The following is an 18,202-nucleotide window of genomic DNA, read 5'->3' as shown; positions in this document are numbered from 1 at the left end:
ACGCAACTCTAAGCAGTGGAATGATGACAGCTCAGAATCAATCATTGTTGTTCGATCACGGAACAATTCCTCTGTTCTGCCTTTCAGTTCCAGCTGGATCTGATCTCCGCAGAAGAATTCTCTAAACACCCCGAGAGAAATGTTGATATCTACACAAGAATTACCAGAACCAGATTTCGGAATTGTGTCCGCAACACCACACCACTTCAAGCTGAAACATATATATTAACCGGAGTCAAGCGAAAATGCATGCTGGTGAACATCCAAATCTTTATGCGGACCCATGCAAGCATCTGCAGAGGCTGACATGTGTTCTCTCTCTACTTCCAATATCTAAGTCTAAGAGCGATAGTGCTGGACATGAAAAGTATTCCCCAAATCATTCAGGCATACAGTTGCCAAAGATTCCAGGTGATGGGTAATTGAGCGGCGCACCCACGCTAGAGCAACTATACAGTGTCAGTACTGTGTGGCTGTGGTGGCGGGAGTTTGACCACGACATAGACTGTTTGATTCACCCCCCGTCTGCATAGTGCATACTACTGACTCCTAATGGCAGGCCAATCAAGTATGGCATGTGCCGTCCGACCAATATTCGGTTTTACCACAGCGAGTTTTTGGACTGTAGATCAGCCACAACCGTCTCCCGTTGAGGATCGACCTAGTGTTTATTTGCACAGACAACTCGCGACTTTTATCGATGCTCTCAGTCTAGAAATTTCACATTCTACGGCATTACAGCTGGGAATTGTTGACTGTCTTACTTGCAATGTGTTACAGAAGCTAGGTGGATAAGAGAACTGGCAACGCTGATGGTATTGCCTTTGTGAAGGTGGGTGAAGAGAGATTTTGCGCTCGAGTGAGACATTGCCACCTCAACTCCACGTCGATCTTCTTCTCGCGCGACTGAAGACTGCGCCTTAGTGTCAATCGAGTCAGTTAACCTTTCGGCTTTGAAGGGAGATGCGGGAAAGATAAGCGTTGGAGAGGCTGACCGTTTGTAGCAATTTTACCAAAAAAGGAAATGTCCCCCCTGCCGGATGTTTATTGGCCAATAAGAAGTCTTTTGGGCGATCAGTTACCTGGATAGGGCTTGTTGACCCCTGGGACTAAGCTATATCTGGCTAAGCCATGTCTCAGAGTCCTTCAAAATGACCTCACCGCTTTCCCATTCAGCATGCATTGGGGCTGCCAAGATCCCACGGGGATTGCCTCAATGGGGAGTCATCGTCGCCCAAATGGAGTATCACGCAGATCTTGAACAGATCTTCTCCCTGGCATGGAGAGCGAAATCTCCATCGCCTCCTACAAAGACCGGATGTGTCTTACAGCTCCCCCAGCCGGCCAGCAGTCATCATGAAGGCCCTCAAGGATGAGTACGATTTGGGGTACCGCAATCTCGAGGACCCAAAGGAACCCTCGACCCGCCCGTTATCGACCTCCAGACCATTGCTTCTGCAGAACCAGACCTCGAAATTTTGGTTGTCAGGCTGGACCTGGGAGATCGTGAGCTGTGTCATTGCCGTGGCGGCTCTGGTCGCCATCATTATCGTCCTCTACAACTATGATAACCGGCCTATGCCGGACTGGCCATATGGCATCACTCTCAATGCCGTGGTTTCCGTGCTGGTGACCCTAATGAAAGCGGCCATGATCTTCCCAATCACCGAGGGACTGTCGCAGTTGAAATGGTCCTGGTTCAACCAGCGAAACCAACTGAGCGACCTGTCACTACTGGACGCGGCCAGTCGCGGAGCTTTCAGCGCCACCTTTGTTCTGTTCCGCTTTCTACCTCGGTATGTGTGTCTCACCCATATTAATCATGCCCGACATATAGTCCTAACAGATAATTAGTCACTTAGTATCCATCGGATGCTTCATAATGGTGGTTGCTGCGGCCATTGCGCCGTTCGTGCAGCAAGTCATCAACATCACGTCGCAGCCCGTCCACTCGTTCGATCATTCCGCCATCCAAGTCTGCAATACAAGCAGCTACATCGACTATGGCGAAGGCGCCGGGCCGGGTTTGAACAAGGTTCCTCTATCCACAACCGGGGCCATCTACACTGGCATTTTTCAGAGCGAAGGCCCAGACAGCAACACGGTTACCATGACATGTCCCACGGGGAACTGTACTTTCACCCCTTATCAATCGCTAGGATTTTGCAGTCGCTGCGCCAACATCACTGACAGCCTCACCCTGCACAAAACATCGGTTGTCAGTACCATGGCCAATTATAATTACACCCTCCCCAATGGATTCAGCTTCGAGACCTCCTGGGGCATGATGTATCTGATGAACGCTACCAACGGCCTAAACCTCGTCAAACTCGACACCGGAAATCTACCGGTGATACTGAACTTCACCGCCATCAGCGCCGCCGGCTACGGTGTGCCACCACAAATCAGCGCCACCGAGTGCGCCCTCTATTTCTGCGTCAAGACCTACGAAGCCTCGGTCCAAAAGGGCCGCTACAATGAAACCTTGGTATCTACAGCCTCATCCTCGAACTACTCCGCCACATCGGCGACCAGCGACATTTCGCTCACACCTGAAACATGCTATGTGAACGGCACCCAACAACCCGACCCCACAGACTGCACCTACAACGTTAGCTGGCTCAGCCGACTCGCCATGTACAATTCCCTAACGCCCCTGCTCAAAGGCAAGGGCTCACTCTTCGTCAGCAACCGACCAGACTGGTCATCAGACACTATGCATGCTGTATACGGCGTAGAGGGCAATTACACGGACATCAATTCAATGTTCCAATCACTCGCGGGCGCATTGACGACCCATGCGCGCAACGCCGTGTGCAAGGGGTCAGTAAACGGTACGACCTGGACCGTCGAGTCATTCGTGCACGTCAAGTGGCCGTGGATGATTCTCCCAATTGCACTGATGGTCTTGACCCTCATCTTCCTCATCACGACGGTGGTCCGGACGCGGAACCAGTTCATCTGGAAGTCGTCACCGCTGGCGTTGTTGTTCTCGGATGTAGCTGTTGAGGCGCCGCACGCGTTCGAGCGCAGTCCGGATTTGACCCATATGGAGGCGGCATCGCGCAAGATGAAGGTGTGGTTGGAGACGACGACAGGAGGGGCGAAACTGAAGGCAGTCGTGGGGTGATGCTACTACCATCTTTTATGATGAGATATTCTATACCCTGTATACTAGTCATAATGTGTATAATATGTAATATAGTCTATGAGCAGAAAAGCAATTATGGTTATGAAGATGATACCTGGAGACAAGTTCATGAGACATGATGTTATGTGAAATAGTAATGAAATAACATCCATATTCTGTAGACTCCCCATTGATCCGGTATGCTTGGCAAACTGGAGAATTTCCCCCCTTTTCCGTTGTCCACATCCCGATGCTCCATTATTGATCCTCAACGATCTACGCTACGACTTCATAGCAAAGGGAAGAAAATCCAATGATGAGGAATTTATATTATACACTAACTATATTCATATGTTCCATCCCCGATATACCCACTCAACATTTACAAAACAAAGTGTGTGTGCCATGGTATTAACCCATTTAGCACTCCTCGGTAGTGCACTCCTGAACCTTGAGGTTGGCAGCCTTGTACTCCGAGCTGTGAGCACCGTACCAGTAGACCTCCTTGGAAGGAACATCGCCGTATCCGTCAACAGCGAACCAGGCCCTACCGCCCTGAGTCAGGTAACCCTCCTCGTTGACACCGAAGCCAGTGGTGTTGGCGTTGTCGGGAACAGCGCCGGAGTGAGGCTGGGTGAAGGCGATGGGCGAAACGCTGTTCTCGATGATGTACAGGTTTTGCCAGGCAGTGGGGACAGCGCCCTTGGCGAGGTAGGTCAGGGCACCGTTGGCACCACCGGAGACTGGTTATTTCATTTGTTAGTGAGATATGAGGTGGTTAAGGAAGGGGGTTTGGCTTACGGATCAGCTTGGAGGTGCTCTTGGAGGCGTCGTTGCCGATGTAGACGTTCTCTGTTATCTTGTTAGTATAACGGTAGATGGGGGTTTAGATGGGAAGGGAAGCATACGGCCATCAGTGAGGACGGGGGTGTTGTCGTCGGCGATGAGGGAGAAGCGCGCGGGGAGAGAAGCGGCAGAGACGGCGCTGGCAAGGCCGGCAAGAGCAACGATGGAGAACTTCATTTTGGATTGGAGAGTGGAATTGAATGTGATGATCACAGAAGATGATTGTTTCGATGGTTTGTGAGTGTGAGTGTGATTGATGGCAAATTGGAAGGTGTTCAGCAGCGTTTATATACTTTCTAGGGAGAGGAGGTCAGGTCCACCTCAGGGACAAGTGAAGTCATCTGTAGACTCAAAGATGAGACTGGTGGGTTCCCGATGGAGATTGATGTCGTTCCGGGCTATCGATCGTCAGCACTATGTGAGACATGTCTTGGAGTCCCGCGTGTTGTGCCGGAATCCCCGGGTTTCCTCTTATGCAGCTGCGGAGGGGTAGGCATTAACCATGATATAGCCGGCTGGTAACGGCAGTAAAGAATCAAGAGAAAGTTGTTTTTGATGATGTTACTGCATCTGCATTCCATGCAGTACCGTGGAATCGTTCGTCAGGAGGTCAACGGATCTACCGGCTTCTATTTCTGGCCTTGGCCGTTGATCGTCCCGATGTTTCAGATGATCTTCCCCCATGTTTGCCTCTTCCAGTCAATAACCTTAAAACAGATCCTCGAGATGGACGATGATCAATAGTCAACGGAGATATACGTTGTACGGAGTAGGTAAGGCTGAACACCGCCACAATGCTCCAATTGTTCCTGAAATATGAAATCATCATGAGCCTCACAACATTTTGGTAGACGGCAAGGGAGGGTTCCACTATGCCAAGGTCACCTTGCCATACTGAATCAGTGACGCTATTGACGTTTGGCCACTTTTCCCCAACCCATCAGCTTCTCCTATTGTTAACATCACCGTACAGAGTAATATCTCCGTGGTGGGGTGGGGTGTCGATCGACGAGAGCGATCTGTCTTGCTTGCTGAGACAAGCGGCTGAAAGAGACGAGGCTGTGTTTACATTATATCGAAGTCGATTATACTCAGCTTATGCACAATAAACCCTTTAGATGCATATTTGTTAATACTTCCTCTATTTCATTAGGGAATGGGGCAAAGGGATGGGATCAAGCCCAGTCTATGCGGTAATTCCAGTTGCTTCCGATATTTATAGTCGAGTTCAGCGAGGGCTGTATTCGGAAGACTGTAGTTATTGTCTTACCATAAATTAACTATACCAGGCATTGGCCCAGTCTGCAGCAAGCTAAGAATGCCGGTCCGTTTGCTTCCGAGACAACCTCCAAATTGTCTCCAACACGATGCGATGATCCCCCTGATGTCCGGGATGCGATGATCAAAAAACGAGGCTGGACTGGCCTGGCCTAGCGAGCTGAGCGAGTTCAGCTTCCAATGGAAAGTGAGACATCTGCGGAATACAGAGAAGCGACGGAGTAGTCAATATCCGAGCTATTATCCGAGCATGGCTGGCTGGACCGACAATGAATGCATGCATACGCACTTTCAAAGCTGGAATTAGCCGGACTCAGGTGCGAAGAGCATGATTAACTAATATATCCTATATGCGACCGTCGACGGTGGTCCCTATTGATACGGATCCCGGGCAGGCGAGATCTAGATGGAAGACGACCATAGGCAGTTCCCACAGTGAACTGTAGCCGGAGACTTGATAACCTATGCAGTGCTGAGAAAGAAAGATGTTTTGAACGCCCATACCCCTGTTTCTACCGGTATGTCGCCTCGGTTATTGCAATCGTATCAAGTTGTGTGCAGACACTTACCTAGGGTCGATCAGACCGAGACAGTCACAGGAGCTGACCTGACACCAAGAACAAACGAAATCACCGATAGATGTAACGTACACGCTATTATTCCAATGGCACCACAGGGCGGATATAATCGCTTCATTTGTTCACCCGGCCATCTCGCTTCAAGCAAAGCGAGCCAACTCCTCGGCCGCTGCTGCGGGGAAGATAAGCGAAGACAGATGGTTGGACTTGGACTCCGCGAGCTGCAGCTCCAATGGCACCGTGGCATCAATGCAAGCAGCCGCCAGGGTTTGGCTGCAGGTGTCAACCACTAGTACTTTGATTGCTCGAGCGGGGAAGACCAGACCCGTCAGACAATCTGCTGCAAGGGATAGCCTGCTGAAGAGTCCGTTGTTTTTGTAACTTGATTGCTGTCGCCGGCCTTCACCTGAACGTGACTTTTATCTTCACGAACGCTGATTGAAAGAGTGTATAAAGACACAAAGATCTGTGAACATCATGAATCAAGGAATTAAAAGCATCTTGGTGGCTGCCACGCTCGCTACCATGCTTCCCTTGCAAGCATACAGCTCCATTGAGCGCTCCAGCCTCCTGCCAACACCACCTATGGGATTCAACAATTGGGCCCGCTTCATGTGCGACCTCAACGAGACCCTGTTCATCGAAACTGCCGATGCAATGGCTGCTAACGGTCTGCGGGACGCAGGGTACAATCGCATCAACCTGGATGACTGCTGGATGGCCTATCAGCGATCCGACAATGGATCCCTACAGTGGAACACGACAAAGTTTCCTCACGGCCTACCTTGGCTAGCCAACTATGTCAAAGCCAAAGGCTTTTATTTCGGCATCTACGAAGACTCCGGCAACATGACCTGTGGAGGATACCCTGGATCCTACAAGCATGAGGAGCAGGATGCCAACACCTTTGCCTCCTGGGGAATTGACTATCTCAAGCTCGATGGCTGCAATGTCTATGCAACCCAAGGCAGGACGCTTGAAGAGGAATACAAGCAGCGCTACGGACACTGGCATCAAGTTCAGCAATATGCAGCACTCACTGATCTTCTCCGAGTCAGCCCCGGCATACTTTGCGGGTACAGACAACAACACAGACTGGTACACTGTGATGGATTGGGTGCCGATATACGGGGAGCTAGCACGCCATTCAACTGATATCCTGGTGTACAGTGGAGCAGGTAGCGCATGGGATAGCATCATAAACAATTACAACTACAACACCCTTCTTGCACGCTACCAGCAACCGGGGTACTTCAACGACCCCGACTTTCTAATTCCGGATCATCCGGGCCTTACGGCGAATGAAAAGCGGTCGCATTTCGCACTGTGGGCTTCGTTCTCGGCTCCTCTCATTATAAGCGCCTACATACCCGCGCTCTCGAAGGATGAAATTGCCTTTCTGACGAATGAAGCATTGATTGCGGTGGATCAAGATCCCCTGGCACAGCAGGCCACGTTGGCGAGTCGCGACGACACCCTGGATATATTGACCCGTAATCTGGCGAACGGCGATAGACTGCTGACCGTGCTTAATAAGGGTAACGCAACTGTAACGAGGGGAATTCCAGTGCAATGGCTGGGTCTGGTCAACACTGGCTGTACATATACTGTCGAAGATCTCTGGAATGGCGATACCCAGAAGATCGGCGATCATATAAAGGTTGAATTAGCCAGCCACGCAACAGCAGTCTTCCGGCTCAGTCTGCCAGACGAATGTTCTTCGGTAGTCCCAACCGGACTCATTTTCAACACAGCATCGGGCAACTGTCTGGCCGCTACCTCAAATTCTTCAGTCGCATTTCAGTCCTGCAATGGAGAGGACTCCCAGATCTGGCGGGTGACGTCGTCAGGAGTCATTAGTCCACTATCGCAGACGACACAATGTTTGACTGCCGATGGAAGCTCAGTGAAGCTTCAAGCATGTGACAGCACTGAGGATGACGGCCAGAAATGGACGTATGCAGTCACGGGGAATTTGAAGAATGCAAAGACGGATAGTTGCTTGACGGAGGGACCGGTGCAAATGAAGTCGTGTCTGGATGAGAGGGACGGTCAAGTATTTGGCCTTCCGAGTGGCGTCCAATTGTCGTAGGGGAGTAAGAGGAGAGTATGGGGGAGCAGAGTCATATGAGATTTTACATCTAGGCAGCTGTTTTATGTTGATGTCTAGACAACTAAACAAATGATATACAGCTCAGATGCTATTAGTAGGGGCATATGATTTATCTGCAGTTGTTCCCGCCAATTCTCGATAGTCCCCTGTGTGTAGCAGCGCCTTTCAATTTAAGCCAAGTTTGACAGGCCCCCAAGGAGGTAAATGCAATGTTAATCAACAAAAGTCGCATATAGCATATTATACCTTGCTCTGTATCTAGAACCTCGAGGGGCTAAGGCTCTGGCCATTCTTTCCCCAGGTTCACCAAGCATTGGACCATGAAAGGTAGTTGGAATGCATTGGGAGATGCGGATTGTCCAATATCCATATTCGGAATGTCATTGTGATTAAACCTGCATTCCTAAGCACGTGAATATCTGAAAATATGCTAATATCTTCCGCAAACCTCTATTTACCTGAAGTGTACACATAGATCCCACCAATAACATACAATCTCTTGGTCTTGAGCGTATACTGAAAGCACGATCAAGGCTGCCTACAAAAGATCTTCCTAAAGAAGATTGGAATTACTCGGCTGGGATTTAGGTCCTTCATATCAGCTACGGAAATTAAACGGCTGGACAGCAAGTCGCCAAAGCCCAGCATTCTTCGGCGCTATATCCACCAATGGATTCACATAACGCAGAATAACCCTCAACCTGAGAGTCCCATAGCTATTCATAGTCAACGCTTGATAGCCATCCTATATTGAAACTCGAGGAATGTGCCTCAACGGTCTGCACTGGAGCATAACAGTGGCATTGTTGTATTGGGGACATTCCAGGAACTTAACTGACAGCGCCTGTCATTGGAATGTACTATACTGGGATGCCTCAAAGACAGGCCTAGCTCTGACAGCAGTTGTTATAAACCTCTTTAACCTTCAAAGACTTTCAGCATAGAAAGCCAAGTCTCCACAATAATCTGAATCTAATCGTTCTATCTCCGACAAAGTGAACGGCATCATGGTTTCCGCCAAGGCTATTATGATCACGCTGATCACTGCGGTGATGGCGCAGAACAAGACCCAAATTGTATGTATACTTTCCGAATACTATTCTTCACAATGAATCAGTGAATTGTATGATCTGACTGGAATACTGCTAGGGCACCACGAGCGAATTTCGCGTCTGCACTGTAGACGCAAGACCCATCTACTCCGAATCCTGCATCTCCTTGAACCAAACTGGGTATATATCATTCCGAAACTTGTTGCAATAGAGCCCGCTTTGACACAAGAGAAACAGGTCAACCCAGTTTAATGTTGCGGTCGGCTGTCGCCAGTATGGGTATGACCCCCGATTCCGAAACAGACGTGACCTATCTAGCTGACCGATCATCTCCTGTAGAAGCACGACATGTACCGGAAATTACGATACGGTGGGATACCGGAGTGACTGCTATGAGAACAGCCGGTTCTTCCAGAATTTTGGTACGATAAGCGGGAGCATTTATTGCTATCCTTCTTAGGGGACGATGGGTTGTTGAGACCTGTCTGAAGAGACTATGGGTGGACTTCACGCGGTAGTATCATGATTGTGAGGGTATGCTTATCTAGGTAGTGAATGAAATTGGCTTTCTGTTTCTGAGCAGCCTGGGTGTGGCATTAATAAGTGATATGACAATATTGGGGAAGTTGGCAGCTTCTTACAAAACATGAGGACAACTCATATTACGGTCTTGTTTTACTCAATGTCTGCGCATGTGGGTTGGTATCGGCAAATCCCGACGATATATTGGACACCCCACGTTGAGCGAAGGCCATCGACAGCGGTAAGCTCAAGGGATCGTTGGGGAAGAGGGACTCAGCCGAGAGAAGCCGCGAGAATTGTCCGCTGGTAACCTGAGTTCAGACCCACGGTCCCAGAGAGCGACTATTGGACGCGACGGTACAGTAGCGGGCATTAGAGTGGATGATCTGGAGGCACCGATGCTTGTTCGCCGGCGCTAATTTAGGGCCATCGCTTAGAAGAAAACAACGAAGGGTATTCCTCAGCCACGGCAGTTTTATCAGGCGTCGGAAATACTCTGAAAGACATTGAAAAAGCTTCAGAGGTGCTTTTGATTGGTTTTGAGTAATTGTCAAGTGTCTTACAAGATGAATGGCAGCATGGCGTGGTTAGCAGGCAGCATGTTGCAACAACTCAATCCCGGCGATCACCGTCGGACTCCGGGTGGGAATCAGGGTTGGAGACCCATTGCTTATCACAACAGCCGACGCCAGTCGCTCTGGGGTGCATTTGCAGAATCGCCTCGACAAATCAGCTTTTCTTCAGTATCGGCCGGTCCGAACTGACCCAGTCTGCTAGCAGTTGGAGACATGCAATGATGCCATTGTCTCGTCCGATAAGCAAGGGCGGCCAGTCCCCCGTCCCTTCTGTCTGACTGGGAAAAGTTATAATGTCCGTCTCGCCGGCTTAGCAGTCAATTCGAACTCTTCGTCTGTTGTCCCTCTCAATTCCTCCAGCATGCGTTCCTCCGGTCTTTACGCAGCACTGCTGTGCTCTCTGGCCGCATCGACCAACGCAGTTGTTCATGAGAAGCTCGCCGCGGTCCCCTCGGGCTGGCACCATCTCGAAGATGCTGGCTCCGATCACCAGATTAGCCTGTCGATCGCATTGGCACGCAAGAACCTCGATCAGCTTGAATCCAAGCTGAAAGACTTGTCCACACCAGGTGAATCGCAGTATGGCCAGTGGCTGGATCAAGAGGAAGTCGACACACTGTTCCCAGTGGCCAGCGACAAGGCCGTGATCAGCTGGTTGCGCAGCGCCAACATCACCCATATTGCCCGGCAGGGCAGCTTGGTGAACTTTGCGACCACCGTCGACAAGGTGAACAAGCTTCTCAACACCACTTTTGCTTACTACCAAAGAGGTTCTTCCCAGAGACTGCGCACGACAGAGTACTCCATTCCCGATGATCTGGTCGACTCGATCGACCTCATCTCCCCGACAACCTTTTTCGGCAAGGAAAAGACCAGTGCTGGCCTGACCCAGCGGTCGCAGAAAGTCGACAACCATGTGGCCAAACGCTCCAACAGCTCGTCCTGCGCCGATACCATCACGTTATCCTGCCTGAAGGAGATGTACAACTTTGGCAACTACACTCCCAGCGCCTCGTCAGGAAGCAAGCTGGGATTCGCCAGCTTCCTGAACGAGTCCGCCTCGTATTCCGATCTTGCCAAGTTCGAGAGACTGTTCAACTTGCCGTCTCAGAACTTCTCCGTGGAGCTGATCAACGGCGGCGTCAATGACCAGAACCAATCGACGGCTTCTCTGACCGAGGCTGACCTCGATGTGGAATTGCTCGTTGGCGTAGGTCATCCTCTTCCGGTGACCGAGTTTATCACTTCTGGCGAACCGTGAGCTTTTAATGCCTAGACTGAACTTGAGTCGAAGTTAATTGATGTAGTCCTTTCATTCCCGACCCCGATGAGCCGAGTGCCGCCGATAATGAGAATGAGCCTTACCTTCAGTACTACGAGTACCTCCTCTCCAAGCCCAACTCGGCCCTGCCCCAAGTGATTTCCAACTCCTACGGTGACGACGAACAGGTAAGACTATACACCTCTCCATCAACATCTACATACTCACCGACCCAGACCGTTCCAGAATACTACGCCAAGCGAGTCTGCAACCTGATCGGACTGGTCGGCCTGCGCGGCATCAGCGTCCTGGAATCATCCGGTGACGAAGGTATACTCCTCACCATCATCGTCCACTAAACGCACACTTGCTAACAGCAGCACAGGAATTGGATCTGGCTGCCGCACCACCGACGGCACTAACAGCACCCAATTCAATCCCATCTTCCCCGCCACCTGTCCCTACGTGACCGCCGTAGGAGGCACCATGTCCTACGCGCCCGAAATTGCCTGGGAAGCCAGTTCCGGTGGTTTCAGCAACTACTTCGAGCGAGCCTGGTTCCAGAAGGAAGCCGTGCAGAACTACCTGGCGAACCACATCACCAACGAGACGAAGCAGTATTACTCACAATTCGCTAACTTTAGCGGTCGCGGATTTCCCGATGTTTCGGCCCATAGCTTTGAGCCTTCGTAAGCCCAACCCCCCTCTCTTTGATGATACTACAAGAATAGGACCTAACAAGGTCCACAGGTACGAAGTTATCTTCTACGGCGCCCGTTACGGCTCCGGCGGTACTTCCGCCGCATGTCCTCTGTTCTCTGCGCTAGTGGGCATGTTGAACGATGCTCGTCTGCGGGCGGGCAAGTCCACGCTTGGTTTCTTGAACCCCCTGCTGTACAGTAAGGGGTACAAGGCGCTGACAGATGTCACGGCGGGACAATCGATCGGGTGCAATGGCATTGATCCGCAGAGTGATGAGGCTGTTGCGGGCGCGGGCATTATCCCGTGGGCGCATTGGAATGCCACAGTCGGATGGGATCCGGTGACGGGATTGGGACTTCCTGATTTTGAGAAGTTGAGGCAGTTGGTGCTGTCGTTGTAGATTATATGGCTGTATATGGGATCAGCTTTTGTATGTGTTATGATGTGATAGTATGTGAGATATGTGTGAGATGATATCGAAGGCTTGCTCCTTGAATGGTCATTTTATGACAGGGGTCTTAGTAGAGGTTTCATGACCGCTTCTGTGTCTCATGCAGGTTCCTCCCCCCTCTCAACGACCGTCATAGACAAAGTCAACAGACCCCGAGGCGGGCATCATGAGTGGCTGATAAAGACATGCATAGTTACTCCGTGGAAGCCCCGAAATTAGTTGCGACAGGGGTTCGAGGGGAATACACCCAATCAATCACTTACCCCGCTCCTGGCACCGCATAGGGCTGAGCGATGTGATGGTCCAATGTCAGCGATTTGCCGATTAGCCGTAGGGCCACTTGTTGTTTCCGGAATCACCCTACAATCCATGCTTCGTGCATAGGAAAACCGTGCTATTCGTCCATTCTTGCTGGTCCCTCCGAATGGATCTACCTAGGTCCCATTGCTACTTTGACGGGCTACGCACTATATCTGCAGTCAATGCACGAGGGCCAGCAAACTCCGCTCTACCAGTGCAACCCAACTCCATCGGCCGAGTATGATATTAAACTCATTATTGGTGTGAATTATAAATTAAATCGAAAATGTACGCCTGACCCTCACTTGATATAGGGCGGAAGTATTTCAGGATACAATGGGAATGGCTCATACATACACTCTGTCGCGCATTCGCCCCGGTCATACGACACCTGCACGGGAACCCGTAATCGCAAACTCGCATTCCTCGAGTTATCTACATCGACCGAAACGAAGATGGAGAGGCTGTACCGTCGGGAGATGTACGGATGGGTAAATGTAGGAGGGAGGTAATCGGGCGCGTCGAAGTTGAGGATCAGGGGGGTAGTTGCTTGGTATGTGGTCGGTTGGTCTGTCATATCATACAGAGTCAGGAGTTATAAAGACCACTGAGAGCGCATCACGTACCCTGCTTCTTAAGACCGCAGTCCTCCCATGATGCGATGCGCAACTTTCGCACCTGAGTACAACCCGTCCCTGTCGTATTCGCAACAAGCTTAAAATCCAGCAACTTGTTGGCGTCCCCCTCTAATGGGAGTCGATCTTGCGGAGACACAGAAACAAAGGTCGTCGCGCGAAGCGACGTCTGGATGCTGGCATATATCCCGGGAATATTTGCGTGTTGTTGCGATGGATCTAGACAGCGATAGTGCCACTTTAGTGGAACTACCGTAGACACCATTCCTGACTTGTTTAGGTACAGCGGGGCAGGTTCCCCAGTCTGAACGGATAGATAGTATAGATCACGGCGGTGTAATCTATCGCGAACACTTCGTGACGATGCGAGGTTATATTCGCCAGGAAAGTCGGGAATGCAAATGGGAGGGGCACATTCTCGAGCCGCTGCAAACGTTACTGGCGCTTCAGTCTCGGCGATGCATTCTTCGTCGTCGAAGAGTCGGGCTTTCAAGAAGTATTCTATACGGCCTTGCCCGCGCAGTATCAGATCGTTGGAGTTGTAGACTGGCATGGGTTTGAAGGAGAGTGATGGGGGTAGAGGAGTGGTGTCATATTCGTCGGACGAGACGGAGTTGGCGGTTCGGGGGATGTTGAAGTGGAAGGGGTGTAGGATTGTGCGTGCTGTTTCGGTGGTGTGTTGTTGCGCTAGTTCGCGCACATCGGATGCTCGGAGGAGCTGAACTGAGTTAATACCAAGACATTATCGGAAAGAGCGCAAGGCCATTTTACTGTGATATTCTTTGCGAGTCGCAGCAGCTGCGTTGAGACATTCAGATTGACTGCTGTTGACAGATGACCTGGTATAGCGGGTTAAACCCAGAGAATAATTTCTTCAATGGGACATTTACCTTCAAAGGTCACTTCGACGAGTAATTGTTGCGATGAACTAGCAGTCTCATTGCCTGGCATCGATACAATGACATTGCCGTCAAGGTGACCGTCTGTGATGACATGGCTGCTGTTTGCTGAGAGTACCTCTGCATAATCCGACGACACACAATTTCTCCCTGATTGTTGATTGACTTGAATGTGAATTCGCGGTGCCATCCTGAATGTTCTAAGGATACCACTGTGACCATCTTCGCCAAAGGAAGCAAATAGTTGTAGGGAAAAGGTGGAAGAACCCAGCACACCGAGCTAGCCCGCTAAGAATCAGGTGAGCACGCACCGGAGGAAATTACTCTTGGAGACATGGACGGTCGCAGTTTAGTAGGTCATCGTGCAGGTTGAAATGACGCTATCAGCCCGTCTGGCCTCTAACAGGGATGCATCCTCCCTCCCGATAGGGCTGAAGGCGGCTCGACAGGGATTTGAGGGATTTTCCGGATTGTTGGCCGCGCCCCGTGCAGCAGGTTCGGTCATGATGCCCCTTGTCCAAGCTTCGACTAACACCATAGTGCTTACTAGCACAAAAGCTTAGCATACGTGGCTAGAGAGTTGATGGACAGGATTTGTTGTGATTTGCACGGGTCAGAGCGTTCACGTTGCACAGCAGCTGCTGATGGTCGGTCAGATGGAGCACGCTGTCAGATTTTAGGGGTTGTTCTATCGGCGGCGGGGCATAGTTCCGGGCTCACTCTTGCCGAGGGTTCGTCTGGGTGAAAGGGGCTGATCGGGTCGATATATTGTGGTCCATACTCTGTGCCATAACGTAGACCAATGTTTATATTACTTAGGAGTGGAATGGCTGCTCGATCTTGGAGATGGGGTATAGTATTCCCAACAATGGATTTAAGACTAGTGAAGAGTCTATTGTCTAACTGCTTAATACATATATGAGAAAAATTTTGTTACAGTAGAAAGTAAATCCCGTCCCGTAGACGCATGCTCAGCGATTTTCAGAACCCTCAAGCACTGGTAGAAGAGGGCATAGCACCGGACATGGACATGGAACCCGAAGGAGCACCGCCACCACCAGAGCCACCACCCATGGCAGCGCTGTCCGAGTTCTCGTGACCGCCGTTTTCATCGTAGTAAGCAGCAATGCTGTAGTAGGAGTTGTCGGTGTAGTCGGCAGTAGTGTTGATACCAATCTGGATCCAGGCGAACAAACCGTCCTCAATGCTATCACCGAGGTACAGGAACTCCGGGAAGGGGTCGTAGGCGCTGGTTGCCTGCTCGACACTCCACATGTCGTCGGCATTGCTGGTGATATCCTGAGTGTTGGTGGTGTAGGGGTAGGTGTTCTCAACAGCGGTACGCAGGACCTCGTTCCAGAAGAGCTGGCCGATGTGGGCGACGCTGCCAGTGCCCACTTGGAGGGTGCCGTTGTTGCGGTTGATGGTGGAGTTAAGGTGAGTCAGGAGATGGGTGTGGATGGCGCGGCCGTCGTAGTGACCGGGGAAGATGGTCTGGAAGGTGACAACACCATCCTCATCGGTCTCCTGGATACCACGGAGGAAGGTCGAGTCCCAGCCGTCGGCGGCGTAGTTGCCACTGGTGGAGATACCACTACATACTTAGCTATGATTGGATGATAGGATAAAAAAAGCACCATACCTGTAAACACCGGTAGCGTTGGCGTTCCAGATGTCGACCAGCGCACCCTGCACAGGCAGGCAAGTGTTGACATCGATGTACTGCACCTCGAGGAAGAGGTCGACACCGTCACAGTACTTATCCTCCTTGACGTTCTGACGGATCACTTCACCCCAGACGTAGTAGGGGCCATCGGTGATGGTGGGAGTGAGGATGGAGCTGGTGTTGGCGCCGAAGATGTCGGCCTCGGAGGTCTGGGGGGAGTAGTCAAGGAGGCCGGTCTTGTTGTGGTTGATGGCTTCCCACTTTTCGAGAGCCGCGAGGTTCCGGCGGAACTTGTGGGGAGCTATCTCTGGTTAGACGATGCAATCACGATTTGCCAGTTCAGGCCTGCTTACCAGCAGTCACGCCCCTCTTGGAGCGCAGCTCACGGGCAGTGTTAGCGCGGCGGGAGACGGAGCGCTGCTGAACCTGTCTAGCCTGGTGGCTGTTGGAGCAAGCATTGACACCGTGTCTGGCCTGCTCAGCGAGGGCATCGCGAAGGCGAATCTCCCGCTTGACGGCCTCATGGTCATGTTTCTCGCCGGGGTGGGCGAAAGCCAGAGTGGCCGCGGTGAGAGTGAGGAGCTTGGAGAAATGCATGATGAAGCTATTTGTCTGATCGAGATAATTGAGCTGCGATCGTGCTGTTGATGGCCTTCAAGTCGTGGCTGAGGGCCTTGATATTTATGCTCAACATTGTTGATGCCTCTGCTATAGCCGCGTCATCCAGTCCCATACTGGCGTGGCCGTCAGGCTACCCTGTGAGCCGTACTCACTCCCTAGCGAAGACTTTTGATATCCCAACTGTCAGAGGACTCGTCATCGCGTACCCTGGCGGCAATTGGAAACCCTAGAGGGACTCCGAGATGCCGGCTGGGCAATGGAAGCTTCTTGGCGCCGCGTACGTGGATCCGCAGCGGAGGATAGAAGCTCAGGGAACTTGACCCTGGAAGGTGGATGATCGGCACGCATCACGAATCATTGTCATGCAATTAGTACACATGGAGCGTCTGACGTTATCAGATCAGGGATGCGGACAGCGTCCGCGGGTCTGGGGTATTCTTCGCGCCTTGGCTGTTGTTTCCGCCGATTCTGGATGGTGGCTCAGTGGTTTCATCTGGCAAGCCAAGGCCAGGGCTGAATTTTAGTCACTGTCATTGACACTCTATCTGTGTAGTGATTCGTAATCTCTTTGACAAGGTAGACAACGGGAGGCTGTTGTTGCGTGGAATATGGCAGGGTTTGTCTGGTTGTGATCTCGTCCGGGCTCCGCGCTGTCCGAATTTTCCCCTGCAACGGTGGAGTTATGCAAAGAATAGAAGCACGGGCCGCCGAATACACCTAAAATTGTGTTTCCGAAGCAGACCTGAACCGAAGCAGTGTGTGCGCGAGGTGAGGCGCAGAACAAAACAGAAGTGGTTGCGTATAGCTTCTTCAAATCTCAAAACGGCAATGATTGCTGCACTTCCGGTTCAAAACTGCCGCTTAGTCAGATCCTCTGCCTTCCTCGGCCACTGAAGGCTCAAAATCGGGCAGTTGTGGATGCTTTCCACTGCCATCCGCGAGCCGATGACGCACAAACCATCCGCCCTTGTTATTCGTCGCGCCGGAAGAAAACCATCGGAGCATAACTTGCCCCCGTCCCTGGTTCAGATGTGATATTTCGGTTAACGTCTAGTGGAGCTTCACCATCCAGTGAAACTGCCAGGGGAATAGTATATGTTGTGACGGTCTCTAGACAATCTGGGCGCCCGCATCGCATGACACGCATGGTTAACTCCTGGACATTCAACTTAATCATTAACAGAATTGGCGCCCGCTGGACACGACATCAGTTCCCCATTCGCCGAGAATGATCAAGGCTGCAGTGTTGATTTCTTGCAAGGCACTCCTTCACATTCAGAGATCTTGAGTAAGGGTGTAAAAACGCTCCAGTCTTCAGGTTATCCCTACGTCGAAAAATTCACCCGAACCCTGTCCGAAACTGTAGGCAGATGGCTTTATATCACTCGGACATTTAACCTTCTGGAAGTCATAGCTAACAACGGATCATGGAGCATTTAGCACGTTTGGTCGTGTTAATCAGAAGTTGAGGAAAGAGACTCCAGAGAAGAACATACTAAATTGCAGGACTGGGCGCAACCCGTCTTTTTGTGTTGGGGGGTGCTGCAACCCGTAAAGGGCGCGAACTTTATGA

General features: G+C 51.1%; 6 protein-coding genes across 6 annotated transcripts; 3 read left to right on the top strand and 3 right to left on the bottom strand.

Moving 5' to 3' along the window:
* Positions 1–1,356: 1,356 nt before the first annotated feature.
* Positions 1,357–3,130, top strand: AKAW2_52025A (DUF3176 domain-containing protein; the record flags this gene model as incomplete). The annotated part of the gene is made up of 2 exons (XM_041692019.1): positions 1,357–1,796; positions 1,855–3,130. The coding sequence occupies 2 exons, from the start codon at positions 1,357–1,359 to the stop codon at positions 3,128–3,130; spliced, it is 1,716 nt and encodes a 571-aa protein (XP_041545446.1).
* Positions 3,131–3,550: 420 nt separating this feature from the next.
* Positions 3,551–4,153, bottom strand: AKAW2_52024S (uncharacterized protein; the record flags this gene model as incomplete). The annotated part of the gene is made up of 3 exons (XM_041692018.1): positions 3,551–3,873; positions 3,932–3,982; positions 4,039–4,153. The coding sequence occupies 3 exons, from the start codon at positions 4,151–4,153 to the stop codon at positions 3,551–3,553; spliced, it is 489 nt and encodes a 162-aa protein (XP_041545445.1).
* Positions 4,154–6,727: 2,574 nt separating this feature from the next.
* On the top strand, positions 6,728–7,924 carry aglA (putative alpha-galactosidase; the record flags this gene model as incomplete). Its single annotated transcript, XM_041692017.1, has 1 exon — positions 6,728–7,924. One exon carries the CDS (start codon positions 6,728–6,730, stop codon positions 7,922–7,924), a length of 1,197 nt encoding a protein of 398 aa, XP_041545444.1.
* Positions 7,925–10,455: 2,531 nt separating this feature from the next.
* Positions 10,456–12,457, top strand: SED4_2 (S53 family peptidase; the record flags this gene model as incomplete). The annotated part of the gene is made up of 5 exons (XM_041692016.1): positions 10,456–11,351; positions 11,402–11,543; positions 11,592–11,685; positions 11,741–12,044; positions 12,106–12,457. 5 exons carry the CDS (start codon positions 10,456–10,458, stop codon positions 12,455–12,457), a joined length of 1,788 nt encoding a protein of 595 aa, XP_041545443.1.
* Positions 12,458–13,109: 652 nt separating this feature from the next.
* AKAW2_52021S (uncharacterized protein) lies at positions 13,110–14,532 on the bottom strand (the record flags this gene model as incomplete). Its single annotated transcript, XM_041692015.1, has 4 exons — positions 13,110–13,378; positions 13,435–14,161; positions 14,215–14,282; positions 14,334–14,532. The coding sequence occupies 4 exons, from the start codon at positions 14,530–14,532 to the stop codon at positions 13,110–13,112; spliced, it is 1,263 nt and encodes a 420-aa protein (XP_041545442.1).
* An 800-nt stretch (positions 14,533–15,332) lies between these two features.
* Positions 15,333–16,605, bottom strand: AKAW2_52020S (intradiol ring-cleavage dioxygenase; the record flags this gene model as incomplete). Its single annotated transcript, XM_041692014.1, has 3 exons — positions 15,333–15,936; positions 15,985–16,309; positions 16,362–16,605. 3 exons carry the CDS (start codon positions 16,603–16,605, stop codon positions 15,333–15,335), a joined length of 1,173 nt encoding a protein of 390 aa, XP_041545441.1.
* Positions 16,606–18,202: the final 1,597 nt, after the last annotated feature.

Source organism: Aspergillus luchuensis, chromosome 5 (genome assembly GCF_016861625.1).
Source record: "Aspergillus luchuensis IFO 4308 DNA, chromosome 5, nearly complete sequence".
Classification (NCBI taxonomy): Eukaryota; Fungi; Ascomycota; class Eurotiomycetes; order Eurotiales; family Aspergillaceae; genus Aspergillus; species Aspergillus luchuensis.
Note: the sequence above shows the minus strand (reverse complement) of the source record. Positions and strands in the feature narration are given on the sequence as shown.